General features: G+C 44.0%; 1 protein-coding gene across 1 annotated transcript; it reads right to left on the bottom strand.

The window, feature by feature from the left end:
• Positions 1-12,865: 12,865 nt before the first annotated feature.
• Positions 12,866-14,449, bottom strand: LOC125515753 (peroxidase 70-like). The gene is made up of 3 exons (XM_048681256.1): positions 14,105-14,449; positions 13,628-13,822; positions 12,866-13,536 (listed from the first exon to the last, which is right to left on the bottom strand). The coding sequence occupies exons 1-3, from the start codon at positions 14,318-14,320 to the stop codon at positions 12,976-12,978; spliced, it is 972 nt and encodes a 323-aa protein (XP_048537213.1). The 5' UTR covers positions 14,321-14,449; the 3' UTR covers positions 12,866-12,975.
• Positions 14,450-15,893: the final 1,444 nt, after the last annotated feature.

Below are 15,893 nucleotides of genomic sequence, written 5' to 3' on the forward strand. Positions count from 1 at the left end.
CAAGAAATACTTCTTTTTCCACCTCATCTATCCGGCCTTGATCACGGGGGAGAAAATAATTGTGATGATCCAATGATGACTAACCCTCCTAACCATGCACATGAGCTTTGTGATGATGCAGGAGAAAACAGAAGTGAAAACAGAGAAGAAAATGATGCACAAATCAATCCCCAAGTGCCATATTTCATGTGTCACGAGGAGGGGAGCAAATCTGCCTCGGAGTGCGCTAGATCCGCCTCGGGATTGCTGCAGGAGCAGCAGGGCAGGCAATCTGCACCGGGATCCGTGCAGGCTGACACGTCAGAACCGACAGCGGGTCCGCCCGCTCATGCGACTGGCAGCGACTCCGCGCGTGCCACGCGCCCGTCCGTAGCTGGAGGCGACCCCGCGCCTGCTCCTATCCACTTAGCACTCGACACCTGGCAGCGCCCGGGTGGTCGAAGCGGCAGGCGTTTTTCAGACGAATTGCGCTGCTACAAGCAGCGCGTCGAGATGCGGCTGACGGGCGTTGAATCCGGTGCTAATTCGCGCGGGCCCGCGCAATCATGTGCTCCTGACGAGCCGGTCGGGAGGCCGGGATCTTCTGCGGTGCCTACAACATCTGGGTCACGGGGTGAAGCCACAGAGGATCCGGGGCGAGCACGAGGCGAATCTGCCTTGGAACTTGCAGCGCCCAGAACTCCTGTTCCTGACTCAGGATCTTCTGTGGCCACAGATCTGGCTGCACCATCACAACGACAAACTCGGCTGCAACAAGGTGTGATCAAGCCTGTTGATTATAAACATATAACAAAATATGGCCTAGTTTGTTCCACAGGTGAACCAGGTGAGCCAAGTACGCTTGAGGAAGCACTCGGTGATGAAAAGTGGAAAAAGGCAATGAAGGAAGAATATTTGGCACTTGAGAAAAATAACACATGGCATCTAGTCCCTCCACAGCAAGGTAAGAATCTTATTGATTGCAAATGGGTCTTCAGAATAAAAAGGAAATCTGATGGAACCATTGATCGATACAAGGCAAGACTTGTTGCCAAGGGTTTTAAGCAACGGTATGGAATAGATTATGAGAACACCTTTAGTCCTGTTGTTAAAGCTGCAACCATACGTCTTGTTTTGTCCATTGCTGTGTCTAGGGGTTGGAGTCTCAGGCAGCTAGACGTACAGAACGCGTTTTTGCATAGTGTTCTGGAAGAGGAAGTATACATGAAACAACCTCCTGGGTTTGAAAATGAACAAGCACCCTCATTTGTATGCAAACTTGACAAGGCACTGTATGGGTTAAAGCAAGCACCAAGGGCATGGTATTCACGCTTTTGTCATAAAATGCAGACACTCGGTTTTGTTCCTTCCAAGTCTGATACTTCACTGTGTTAGATAATAACGAGAATAAACGAGACAGAGAGACACAGATTTTTACGTGGAAACCCTTGCGGGAGAAAACCACGGACGCACGAAGGCGCAATCACTATAAGGAGGAGTATTACAAGCACGAGACGACAGACCGTCTGAGGTGCGACTACATGGGGTATATATGAGGGCAATACATGAGAGTCCTTGGAGAACAAGTAAACGAGTTGTACTCGTACGCGTCGACGTCAACGCAAAGGCCCACACCAGTTGTACTACGTCTAGTCCAACACAGTATAATTTGGATCACAATTTAACAATCTCCACCTTGATCCAAATTCCCTTCAGTAGTCGAAGAAAGTAAATAACTCCATCCAAATCAGCTTAAACACCTTGTGCGTCAAAGTCCATAGGACTAGTGAGAAATACCAATTAAGCCTGAGCAAAGCTCAAACTTATTGGTCGGAACTGGCTTTGTCATCATATCAGCTGGATTATCATAAGTACTTATCTTGCATACCTTCAAATCGCCTTCAGCAACAACATCTCGAATATAATGAAATCTGACATCAATGTGCTTTGTCCTCTCATGATACATTGGATTCTTTGTAAGATATATGGCACTTTGACTGTCAGAAAATATGGTAGGGCAAGATAAATCTCCACAAAGCTCAGTGTACAAACCTCTCAACCAGATAGCTTCTTTGCATGACTCAGAAATAGCCATATACCCGGCATCAGTAGTGGAACAAGCCACAATAGACTGCAAAGTTGCTCTCCAACTCACAGCACAACCACCAATGATGAAAACATAACCTGTGAGTGATCTTCTCTTATCCAAATCACCAGCAAAATCAGAATCAACAAAACCAACAAGTCTATCTCTAGTTTTCCCAAACTGTAAATAAGCATTAGAAGTACCACGCAGGTATCTGAAAGTCCACTGGACTGCTCTCCAATGCTCTTTTCCAGGATTAGCCATGTATCTACTGACAACACTCAATGCATATGATAAATCAGGACGAGAACAAACCATGGCATACATAAGTGAACCAACTGCACTCGAATAGGGAACTCTAGACATGTACTCAACATCTGCATCTGACTTAGGACATAAAGCTGATGATAATTTGAAGTGTGCAGCTAGCGGAGTACTTACTGGCTTGGCATTATGCATATTAAAACGACGAAGAACTTTATCAATATATCCCTTCTGACTTAGATATACTTTTCCAGACGGTCTATCTCTGAATATTTCCATGCCAAGTATTTTCTTTGCTGCACCCAAATCCTTCATCTCAAATTCATTACTCAATTGCTTCTTTAGTTCATTAATCTCTGACATACTCTTTGCAACAATAAGCATATCATCAACATAAAGGAGCAAATAAATAGTTGAACCTTTGACAGTTTTCAAATAAACACAACTATCATAATTAGACCTTTTGAAACCTTGAGAGAGCATAAAGGTGTCAAATCTCTTGTACCACTGTCTAGGGGATTGCTTCAATCCATACAGAGATTTCTTTAACTTACGGACAAGCTTTTCTTTTCCAGGAATAACAAAACCTTAAGGTTGTTCCATATAAATATCCTCTTCTAATTCTCCATGTAAGAATGCAGTTTTAACATCCAATTGTTCAAGCTCAAGATCATGCATGGCAACAATACTGAGTAAAGTGCGAATAGAGCTATGCTTCACAACAGGAGAAAAGACTTCGTTATAGTCAATACCTGGAATCTGACTGTAACCTTTAGCAACTAACCTTGCTTTATATCTTGTCTCATCATTAGGAGAAACACCTTCTTTCCTCTTGAAAACCCACTTGCAACGAATAGGTTTCTTCTCTCTAGGTAATCTTACTAAATCCCAAGTGCCATTCTTTTCAAGTGATTCCATCTCATCATGCATAGCGGTCATCCACTTATTACTATCACTAGAAATAATAGCCTCAGAATATGAAGAAGGCTCAGCATTACCTTCAATTTCTTCTGCAACAGATAAAGCAAAAGAAACAATATTGCACTCTTCAATTAACCTGTCAGGTTTGTTAGTACCCCGTCTAACTCTGTCACGTGCGAGATTCCAACTGGGCGGAACAATAGGCTGATTTGGAGTGGGAGTGACATGATCATCATTAACGACGGGTTCATCATGTGCATCATCAATTTCATTATGAGATGTATCACCTGAATCAATAACATGCTCCACCTGAACAGTAGGCTGCTGAATAGGAGGCTGCCGTTCACTCTCAACAAGAACATTAGTAGATGAAACATCATGTAACATAGCAGATTCATTAAAGATAACATTTCTGCTAATAACAACCTTCTGGGTTTCAGGATTCCATAATTTAAAACCTTTAACACCAGACTTATAACCAAGAAAGATGCACTTAACAGCCCTAGGCTCCAACTTTCCATTATCAACATGAGCATAAGCAGTGCAACCAAAAACTCTCAACTATGAATAATCAGCAGGTGAACCAGACCATACCTCAATTGGAGTTTTCTTATTAAGAGCAATAGATGGTGAACGGTTAATGAGATAACAAGCAGTGGAAGCGGCCTCAGCCCAAAAACGCCTATGCAAACCTGCATTGGACAACATGCAACGGGCTCTGGAAATAATGGTCCTGTTCATACGCTCAGCAACACCGTTTTGTTGAGGAGTATAAGGAATGGTGTAATGTCTGACAATGCCTTCAGACTTGCAATAATTCTTAAATTGCTTAGAACAAAATTCCATACCATTATCAGTGCGAAGTATTTTTACTTTCCTTTCAGTTTGTCTTTCAATCATAATCTTCCACTCCTTAAATGCTGAGAATGCTTCATATTTATGCTTCAAGAAATAAGGCCAAACTTTTCTCGAATAATCATCAATAATAGTCAGCATATAACTAGCACCACCTAGTGACTTTCTGCGAGATGGTCCCCATAAATCAGAATGCACATAATCAAGAATACCTTCGGTTGTATGAGTCGAAGTGTTGAACTTCACCCTCTTGTGCTTGCCGAAGATACAATGCTCACAAAATTTCAATTTACCAGGTTCATATCCATCAAGAAGACCTCTCTTATTTAACTCTGCTAAACCAACTTCACTCATATGTCCAAGACGCATATGCCAAAGGTTAGCAGCATCACAATCAGAATTCTTTGAAACAACTGGAGTAGCGTTACCTGAAACTGTAGAACCTCAAAGGTAATAAAGACCATTGGTCGAACTTAAATCACCTTTCATCACAATAAGGGAACCTTTGGTGACTTTCAAAACACTATCTCCACCTGAATACTTGTATCCCTTTGCATCAAGGGCACTCATAGAAATAAGATTTCTCTTCATCTTCGGAATATACCGAACATCTGTCAAAGTTCTGATTATGCCATCAAACATCTTGATTCGAATAGAACCTATGCCTTCAATCTTGCATGGTGAATTATCAAAACCCAAAACGGAACCAGCAGAAGTAGTGGAATCAAAAGTATTAAACCAATCTCTATGTGGACACATATGAAAAGTACATGCAGTATCAAGTACCCACTCATCATTGGTCTCAGCACATCCAGCAATAACGACAAGAGCATCATCGGAACTATCATCACGAGCAACGTTAGCAGAATTTTCACCTGGTTTGTTACCTTTCCTCTTTTCTTTATTCTGCAACTTGAAACACTCTGAGATGTCATGCCCGTCTCTCTTGCAATACCTGCAATACTTCTTGTCTCTGGATTGCGACCGGCCCCTGTAGCCATTCTTACTTTTGCCTCTGTTTCCATTATTGGAGTTCTTCTCCTTTGTCCTGCCACGAACAGATAATCCCTCTGCTTGGGATGAACTTGAACCATCATGAGGCACCATTAATTTCATCTTCTCCTTAGAGTTCAAAGCTTCATAAACTTCATTAAGTGTGAGAGTATCACGACTGTATAATATGGTGTCTCTAAAATTGGTATAAGAACTTGGCAGTGAACAAAGTAACATTAAAGCAGTATCTTCCTCTTCATAGTTAACCTCCATTGCAGCTAGATCGGATATGATCTCTTTAAATTCAGAAATATGATTCAGAACATTACCTCCCTCGGGTAACCTGTGCAGGAATAATTTTTGCTTCAGATGCATCTTGCTGGTGAGATCTTTAGTCATGCAAATCCCTTCCAGCTTTAACCATAGAGCGGTGGCAGTTTTCTCGCTCAGAACTTCCTGCAAAATATTATTATGCAAATGGAGTTGAATTTGTGACAAAGCCTTACAATCAATTCTTTTCTCCTCAGCAGTCCAGTCCTCAATTCGGTTCTTCCCAAAACTATCCAGTGCTACATCATAGTCGGCCTGTGCCAACAACGCCCGCATCTTGACTTGCCATAGGGTAAACCTTGTGTCACGATCCAGCAGCGGAAAATCATACTTCATGGAAGCCATGAGCTGATAAAGCTGTGTACACAAAGTAGTACAAGGCGGTAGAAAGATCCTTAACAGAATTTAATATGCAGAGCAAAAAACTGAAACAATAGCACTTGGTAGTATCCTTTGTGTGGATGTAGAAGTACTAATGAACTGGTACTTGTGCTAGGTACTGTAGCCTCACAATCTCCCGTGAGCAGCACCAACAGCAGCTTCGGTGCGCTTGACGTGGAGCAGCAGAAAAAGTAAATTGATCTTGTACCTCGGGTCTTGGTCCTTCACGGGGAGAAACAGCGGGCCAGGCGCATGAGTCTGCTAGGACAAGCGGCGGCTAGCAATTGTTTATAGGGCAGTGCAGCAGCGAAGATCAATCTCCTGTCGACCTCGGAGTAGTAACGCCGCGGATAAATCGCTCGTACAGTACACCTTGTCTCGGACTCGGCGTATTCGAACAACGGCGGCGGCGAAAATCAATCTGCCTTCGGATTGACAGATCGCGTGCAAGGGCGGCAGACAGACCGTAACCCTAATCCCTCTTGATCTCTAATCTCGTATCTGTAACTTGGCTCTGATACCACTTGTTAGATAATAACGAGAATAAACGAGACAGAGAGACACAGATTTTTACGTGGAAACCCTTGCGGAAGAAAACCACGGACGCACGAAGGCGCAATCACTATGAGGAGGAGTATTACAAGCACGAGACGACAGACCATCTGAGGTGCGACTACATGGGGTATATATGAGGGCAATACATGAGAGTCCTTGGAGAACAAGTAAACGAGTTGTACTCGTATGCGTCGACGTCAACGCAAAGGCCCACACCAGTTGTACTACGTCTAGTCCAACACAGTATAATTTGGATCACAACTTAACACACTGTTCATTTACAATAAATTGAACACATCCATATTTGTTCTCATTTATGTTGATGGCACTATTGTTACAGGTTCATCTGATGAAGCAATAACTGCATTATTGAAGGACTTGAGCACAGATTTTGCTCTTAAGGATCTTGGAAATCCTCATTATTTCCTAGGGATTGAAGTGAAGAAACATGATGATGGACTTCATCTCTCCCAGGAAAAATATGCCACTGATTTGGTAAAAAGGCTGGCTCGCAAGGTTGTAAACCCTCACCCACTCCTTTGTCAAGTTCTGAAAAACTGTCTCTTACAGAAGGTACACCTCTAAGCAAAGAGGACAACACTAAATACAGGAGCCTAGTCGATGCATTGCAGTACTTAACTTTGACAAGGCCTGATATTTCTTTTGCTGTCAACAAAGTATGTCAGTTTCTTCATGCACCCACCACTGTTCATTGGACTGCTGCTAAACGTATAGTTCGATATGTCAAAAATACTTTGAGCATTGGTCTTAATTTCAGCAAGTCACCATCTACCTTGGTTAGTGCCTTCTCTGATTCTGATTGGGCATGCAGTCTGGATGATAGATGCTCCACTGGTGGCTTTGCAGTCTTTTTTGGTCCTAACCTAATATCATGGAGTGCAAGGAAACAGGCAACTGTGTCTAGATCAAGTACAGAGGCAGAATACAAAGCATTGGCAAATGCAACAACAGAAATTATACGGGTTCAATCTATTCTTAAAGAACTTGGTGTGAAAAACACCAAGGCCCCATGTTTGTGGTGTGATAATCTTGGTGCTACCTATCTATCTGCTAATCTTGTGTTTCATGCAAGGACAAAACACATAGAGATAGATTTCCACTTTGTCAGAGAAAGGGTTGCTAACAAGCAACTTGATATTCGGTTTGTGCACTCTAGAGATCAAGTTGCTGACGGGTTTACCAAGGCTTTACCCACACGGAGTTTTAAAGACTTCAAGCATAATCTCAACTTGATAAAGTTGTGATTAAGGGAGGGTGTTAAACACGCATTGTAGAGATAGATATAGGGATAGATGTTTAAGTAGTTTCGGTTGACATATCCTCACATATCCTCTGTAACCGAACTCTCCTTCCTTTATCCATTCTTCTCCAAGTTTGTAATCCCAACAACTTCATGTATGCGCTTTTATTCAGGGAGGTGCGCCCCTGCCATATAAACACGCAACGTGTCCCTCTAACGAGGCAAGACGCTTCCCGCATATCGCATATGTTCCAGAAAAGTGCAGCAAAGCCATGGCGCCGATCTGGGACAAGCATCAGGATCTGAGTTCTGCAAGCGTGGTTGATCAGACCACGTCCGTGGGTGTTGCCGAGCCGAAGGCAGTGGACTTGTCCTGCATCCCAGTTCATCATTGTCTCTAGGTGATTTTGTATTGGCATTCTTTTCTTTCTTCCTTTTTTGAATCAGCATTCCTGCATCCCAGTTCATCTTTGTATCGACATTCCTTCTGGGTGTACTTAAGTACCCAGCGACTGTGTTTTTTTTTTGAGTCACCCAGCGACTGGTAGGTGGCCGTTTGTTGCGGGCGTCACCAAGCGGTACATGCAGGCTCAGAAAAAAAGCTCATCCATCCAATATTATCCCGTCCCGGGCCAGCGGAGTTGTTGGACAGCAAATTAATGCGTCGGGCCCATCCAGGAATACTAGCACAATACGGTTGCTGCCTACGAGATAAAATACAGAAAACGCACAGATCGCGAGGAAAGGGGGCGGGCGTGATTTCGGGGCCAGCTGTGCTCGGGATCAGATGCGAATTTTCGGTATATTACAATGTAATTCAGTGATATATTACACTGCAAGTCTTGGGAATATTACAGATAAATTAAGAGGTATTACATTGTAATTCAAAGAGTTAATCCACTGTAATTCAAGCAAAAGCTGAAAAGAATAAGTACAGAAAATACAAGCAAACTCAGATGAAGTCATGAATACAGAGACGAACCTATCAGCATAAAAGAACACAAGTCCTATCAGAAGAAGGCATGCATAGAAACAATTCAAACCAGAGCTTGTTACAGTGCTAGTACACACGGGGCAGTGAAGGAATGAATAATCACACTAGGGAATTACAATGAAAATAACCTAGGAACTACACAGAATAATCACACTAGTCAGAGATAAAATCCACTGTAATTATTCAAGCAAATCTGAACAAGAATGAAGCTCAAATATCAAGAAATACAGAGGCTAAACATGGAAATTACACTAAAATTCTAGGAAAAATTACACTGTAATTCTGGGGGAAGATTACACTGCACTTACATAATGAAGCATGAGGGTTACACTGTAATTCTGGTAAAAGTTACACTGTAAATACAAAAGTGAAGCACCGGGATTATACCAAAAAGATTCTAGGCTAAATTACACTGCAATTCTAGGGTAAACTACACTGCAATTACAAAAAAGAAACATGGACATTATGCTGAAATTGTGGGCTAAATTACCCTGTAATTCTGAGGGTATAATACACTATAATTATGGGCTAAATTACACTGTAATTCCTGTGCTTACACTCTAATACATCAGCACTACAGAGCTAGCACACAGAAATTCAGTGAGATGATCTAACACTGACAAAATAATGGAAACTACAATGCTAATACACAGGGGAACACCTACACGGCTAGAACACATGGGGATTAAAGTGAAATAAAACCATGGAAATGCACCAGAACAACATACTAACCATGGAAAGCAGAGCTAACTCACTAAATACGATGCACTGAGAAGACCCTAAACAAGGGAAACTAACACCTACATCTAACCTACCAAAAGCCATACATCTACAACAAAAACTCAAGAGGGTTCAGGAACAACAAGAGCAAAAAGACCAATACAGAGACCACCTACTAGCGCAAATCACCAACCCTAACCACAAAAACACCCATCTCATGACCTAGATCTAAACCAACCTACAAAATCGAGCCACCCACCAGCGCCTACACCAGTTGACTAGTACTAACAGAAGAAATCATACATCACAGGCGAGTACAGGGGGAGAAATGCCGGACTACTCATGCCACGAATCAGAACCAACTGCTAAAACTACAAAGAGCAAAGAAAAACACAAACAAAACGACATCAACATACACCTACTATGAATCCTAACAAAAGACTCACCCAGATCTGGAAGCTACACAGGTATAAACAAGCAAAAATCAGATGGGGGAGGGAGAAAGACGAGAATAACCAACCGTGGCAACCGTGGATCGAAGAGAAAGGGAGGGGAAATCAAGCTGAAGCGGTGGGGAAACTCGGAATCGACATGAACAGACAAAATCGCATCCTCTACTCCGCCGCACGAGCGCCTGTTCCTCCCTCTCGCTCTCCGCTCCCATATGAAAAGGGGAAACAACACCGCGCCCGACAAAGAAAACCAAGCGGTGCCGGGCCGGCGCGGCAGTAACGGTTGGGACAAAAACAAAACCGCGCCCGACAAAGAAAATCAACCCGAAAAACAGATGTGCTAGCATGAATCTCCGCGCGAGAACGGATGGACAAAGATTTGAGTGATAACGAATTGAAAAACACTCGACTGTAAAATAGCAAATCCGTATAATAATTAGTAGAGGAGAGATCGGTAGAACCACGATCCAAAAAATAGTGCCTCGTAAAAAGATGACCATATAGGACGTGTCTGAACCGAGCTCTGCTGAGGTGTCATTGAAAATAAAGGTCATATGGTTCTCCCGCCTCTGCGGTGATGCTTTACTGAGTGATGCCATGGAGCGAGAGCTATGTTTCCTCCGCAAGTCCGATGTAGTTCTTGCTGAGTTTTGTTTTTTGTCTGTGCAGGACCAATCTTTTGGATATGTTGAGTTTTCGATAATGTGTTTTGGTGCTTTTGTTGGCTTATTTTCGTGGACCCGGAGTCTTGCCTTGACGCTCCAGTGAATATCTTGCGGCTTGACAACGTGCACATCTAGGGGGTCACCACCGGGCCAAGTTTGTTCATCGCTCACGACTTCACAAGTGTTAGGATAGGCGAATCAAGTGACTCTCCAGAACCTTTATCGGTAATCGAGTTCGTGCAGGTGTACGAGTGGTAGCGTCGCTGCTCTAGTCTAATTACATTTTGTTTGTGGAAGCCTCGGGAGAATTCTGTCTTCCAAAAAATATTTCATGGAGGTGCATCTGAGAGACTTAATTGCAGTTCTTAGTTTTAGGAGTTACTTTGTAGTTTCTTAATCACTTGGGAGATGAGAAAGATATGGGAGGGGCGGTGGGAGGGGTGGAGGAGAAGACAAACGTGCAAGAGAAGGAGCGAGGGGGATATTGTATCTGTAAGGGTTCTCGTGTTTGAATAAAGTTATAGGTATTTAAGAACCAACCAGTAATTGAATGCTTAGGAGGATGGTGGTACCTCAACCCACGAGATATGAAACCCCAGATTTAACATTTTGGTGTCTTATTAATGCAGATTATTTTCTAGTGGGAGCGAACATTCCCATTGATAATGTGGCGTCTGTGATGACTTGGTTAATTTTGGAGTTTCGGAACTGACCCACTCTTCTGTGGTCATTGTGTCGTAGTGTGAGTGTGTGCGGCTACATTATAATCGATGTTTCTCAAAAGTTACAAATATATCTCAAAGAAAAAGAGTATTTTTCTCTTTAGAATCATTTGTATATCTATTGAAGAAAATTACCCTCTATACGTGATTATGAAAATTACTTAAGAAAATAGTAGTCTTGTTATTAGAATTAGAAAGGGGACACACTTCATATTTGTGTTCTCTCAATTTTGTCGCAAGTACTCATTTGACGACACACGAAAAAAATCGACGAAAAATGTTAGATTTGTGGGAATTGGCTTGCGGACGTGTGTTGTGTAAAAGAGCAAGCTTGGTTTCCATTAGAGTAAGGGGCGTGCTACCTATCGGCTGCCTTGTGAGCCATCAGATCTGACTCAATCTAGTGACCGTGCACCGTCCTCTATTTCTGCAACAAAAGTCTTGTTGTAGAACCTTTGCAACAAAGGTTTTTGTTGCAGCAAAGATCATGTTGCAGAAACATCCGTAGATTATTTTAGCAAAAAAGGCCGAGTTGCAGAAAAATTATATTGTAACAAAGATAATGTTGCAAAAACTGTTGTTGTGGTACCAGTTGCGCTTGAAGCTCGAGGAGGCGGCAATTACGATGCCGATGCTCCTCCGGGGCAGCGGCATCGTGGACGAGGCTCCAACGGCGGCATGCCTTGCAGAGGCGGGTGACGGCGGGACACTGCTTCTCAATTGAGGGTAGCGAACCACCTGCTGGCGACGGCTCCGACACCTTGGGTAGCGAGCGTTCGTTGCGCGCCGCCATGGAAGAAGCACGAGTGGCTGGGTTGCTCAACAAACAAAAATATGTTGGTCGTGTTGCTCGCGAGGATAAGGATGAGAGTGCCCGAGCGGTTGTGAGCCATGGACATGAGGCCATCATGAATACCAGCCGGCTGAACTGAATTATTTGCCTTAGAGTAATTCCATTATAGTACTGCATGCATGCATGGTTTGTCAAAAAGATTTTTTTGTGCATGCATGCATGGCATATATCGCCACCTTCCACGATGCAATGTTTCTTATACGTATCTTATGTGGGAATGGCTAGAAATCAGTCGACTGAAATTTTGATTTGGGTGAGGCAATTTGGCTTGGATCAATTTGAAGCATTAGATGGAAAATGAACGGTCCAGATTATGTCTTCTTTCTCCATGCGTTTTTCAGATCGCATCTTTTTCCTCCTCCCGCTGATGCAGCCACCGGCCAGGACGCCTGCTGCCGCTGCCCGCAACCGCCTCGCCGCACCATCCTCCCCTCAACCTCCCCCCACTGCCGGTCTTGCAGCCGCCCCGGACCATCCCTCTAGTCCCGCCCGCATCCATATTTTTTTCTCTGTCGAAGCCTCACCACCACCGCCCCTTCCTTCTCTCCGGCGAGGCCCTTCCTTCTTCTTCCTTCTTCTTCCTCCATTCAAAATTGGCTGACCCGAATTCGAAATTCAGCTGACTGACATGTAGCTGAACTGATCTTACGTAATTTCCTTTTCTACTAATTAAACTGCCCTCCTGATTTTCGGGGTGGGCCTCTGTGCCCAACTAGTGATCAATAGAAAGCTGCCGCATGAGATAATACGTAGGGTACATAAGAAACATTACGTACCTAGCTTTACTCCTCGTTTCACTTCTGAACCAGCCACGATGAACGGCTCCCCAGACACTATCCGAACCAGATCAACGGCTCTTATTCTGCCATGCATGCTTGTTGGTAGCCAATCAAACTTTACACATGAAGTACATGTTGGGAGTCGAATAGATGCTGTGGATGAGATCAGCTGTTGACGACCCTGCAGTTGCGCCGGATCTGGGTGACGGCTCCGGTGGGCGGGGCGAGGTTCCCCATCTTGATCATCGCCGTCGCGAAGTCGGACACGAAGAGCGCCCGGTTGGCGGCGTACTGGCTCACCAGCGCGTCCTGGGAGGCGCCGTTGAAGAGCTCCTGGTCCGAGTGCAGCAGGCCGCGCCTGGCTACGAGGTTGCGGTAGTAGGCATTATCGAAGACGAGCGGCGTCTGCACGTCGAACGGCGCCAGGTTGGTGTCGCCGTTGGGGGCCGCGGCGGGGCAGGTCCGCTGGCGCAGCGTGGCGAACGCCGGGTCGATGTTGGTGTCGTTGTAGATGTGGCCACGGAAGTTCTGGCACTGCGAGAAGCCGACGGTGTGCGCGCCGGAGAGCGCCGTGAGGTCGCGCGGGCTCAGCTGCTTCTTGGCGAACGCGGCGATGAGCCCGTCCAGGTTTAAGCTGGGCGCTGGGAGGTCGCTGTTGGCCTCCATCATGTTCGCCGTCGTCGAGTCCTGCCGGCCGAGCAGCACCGCCCAGCTGGGGCCGCCTAGCTGGAACACGAACACGACCGATCCAGGTGGGTGTTGTCAGCATTGATCAAAACTATGCTTTCAGAAGCAGCTGTCCATTGATTGCACGTACCAGAGAAGTGCCGTCCCGTGCTGCGAGGGCGGCGATGTCGGCGCAGGAGACGACGCCGGGGCAGACCAGCTCCACGTCCTTCTTGATCTGGTCGATCACCTCATAGCCCCGCACTGAATTCACGTTGGGAAAGGCGGTCTTCTCGCCGACGAAGCTACCAGCCACGTCATCCAATAGAATGGATCCGTCACAGCCCTATATAGTAGCAAAATTCCACCATTAATCGTGGCCTAATTATGCTTGCTCACTAGCAGCTAGTTACTGCATAAAAATATGATTGTAAACCAATCGACATGAATGTACTCCTTCTGCTACAGTGTCAAAAAAGTCTTATATTTTAATACGGAGAGAGTACATGTTTGCTTAAGGTTTTAAACAGTTCAGTTACCTGAACAAAACAGTCGTGGAAGTGGAGAGTCTTATATTTTAATACGGAGAGAGTACATGTTTGCTTAAGGTTTTAAACAGTTCAGTTACCTGAACAAAACAGTCGTGGAAGTGGAGCCTGAGGAGGGAGGCGCCCATTCGGCGCTCGGCGCGGAGGGCCTTCGCCACCGTGGCGCGCACGGTGCGCTGCAGCGTCGGGCAGCTCTTGTCGTAGAACGACGGCGAGAGCTGCCCGTACGCGGTGGAGGAGAGGAGAAAGAAGGCAAGCACGCAATGCCATGCCCTGCAGCTGGAGCTGGAAGCCATGGCTCACAAATTTACCTCGCTACGTACGTAAGCTCAGTGTGTTTTCCACTGTAAGATTGCTAGCTCAGTAGTAGGCTTAACTGTGGCGGGCACGAGCCACCTATTTATAATGAGTATACTGTTCTTTCAGTTGCATGAGAAGCATGTAGAATGGACAAAGTTAGGCCACACTAGGGTCATGGAAAAGTATGACAAGTTCCACCAGGTTTCTTCCATGGTTGACAAAGAGCAACGTCCCTCTGCCGCTCTAGGTAGGTGCCAAAAACTGATCCATCTTTACAGATATTGCTCACCAATATGTCACTAGCAAATGGCATTTCCAGTAGACATAAATAATTATATCTAAAAATAGTGTGGTTATCGATCTTTATGGATAAAGATTATATCCAGCCACCCTATGTAAAAATAAAATTGGCGATGTAAGATGGGGGAGCGGAAAGGGTATGTGCCGTGATGAATATATGTAATCACAAGTCATGTGATAGCAACAATTCCAGGGCACACAAAGATAAAATAGAAAGGAAAAGACAATTAAGGAACCATAAGAGCAGTGTTCCATGTGTATTCATAGTGGAAGGCAAGCAAATTAAATGTACTTTTGCAGGAAGAGTTATGTATGACACATTTGCAGGAAGAGTATAGGTGAGCAATATCTGTAAAAATGGATCAGTTTTTGCAGGAAGAGTTTTAATGTTCCCGAGATCAGCTAAATTTAATAATCATCTTCTATTGAATTGGGTTGAAATATTTGAAACTTCCTGGAAACTTCATTAGAAATGGTGATATATATGACACATTTTACAATCTCTCACATGGTTCCAAACTCTTAATAGAGTTGTTGACACTCAACGAAACATCCTTGAAAGTCTTCAAGGAGGCAAACAACAAAACTAATGCAAACTTATCTGGAACCAACTTAGTATTGAACCATCGATATATTGTGAAAAATAAAACCTTCATAGAACACCACCATGAAAATTAATTGAGACATAAAAAGCTGAAATTATATGCCAAAAAAGTATGCCATTGGAAGCAAATTTCAAAGAACTTCCCGATTATATATTTTTATGGCATATTCCCCATATTTTGTTGACCATGATTATAAGTCAAAATCTGACACAAAAACCGAAGTGGCCTTATATTAGTAGATGGAGGGAGTATCAAATTTGTAGGGTTAAAGTGCTTGGTATACCACTGGATCGAAGTGCAAATGGCAGAGAAAAGACATGACATGTCACTCACTTGTTCTTCATGTTGCACGTGCCTTTGAGACAAGTGAAGATGTGTGTTTCATTGATTTCTTTTTCGGCACATTGAGAAAGTTCATAACTCAGATCCATTTGGATGATGCATGCTGATCACTATGGTTGATCTACTAAGATATTAATTTCTTCCTTTAACAACCAAATTTGGGGAGAAGGGAGGGGGGAGGAGGTATTTTCAAAACCAAAGAATCACGTACTCTCTAATAAATTTTGTTTTATATTCTAAAGCCTTTGTATTTATAATGTATAATCACATGAACTGAGAGGCTAATAGGCACTAACCTTTCTGGTCTCCTCATGTACATGAT

This window comes from Triticum urartu, chromosome 6 (genome assembly GCF_003073215.2).
Source record: "Triticum urartu cultivar G1812 chromosome 6, Tu2.1, whole genome shotgun sequence".
In the NCBI taxonomy this organism is placed as follows: domain Eukaryota; kingdom Viridiplantae; phylum Streptophyta; class Magnoliopsida; order Poales; family Poaceae; genus Triticum; species Triticum urartu.

What these genes read in the sequence shown, in the direction of transcription:
- LOC125515753 (XM_048681256.1), bottom strand. Translation starts at nt 14,320, where the DNA reads ATGGCTTCCAGCTCCAGCTGCAGGGCATGGCATTGCGTGCTTGCCTTC. An exon ending in TCCACGACTGTTTTGTTCAG is followed by an intron (nt 13,823 to 14,104) that starts GTAACTGAACTG and finishes GCTACTATATAG; the next exon opens with GGCTGTGACGGATCCATTCT. An exon ending in CACGGGACGGCACTTCTCTG is followed by an intron (nt 13,537 to 13,627) that starts GTACGTGCAATC and finishes TTCGTGTTCCAG; the next exon opens with CTAGGCGGCCCCAGCTGGGC.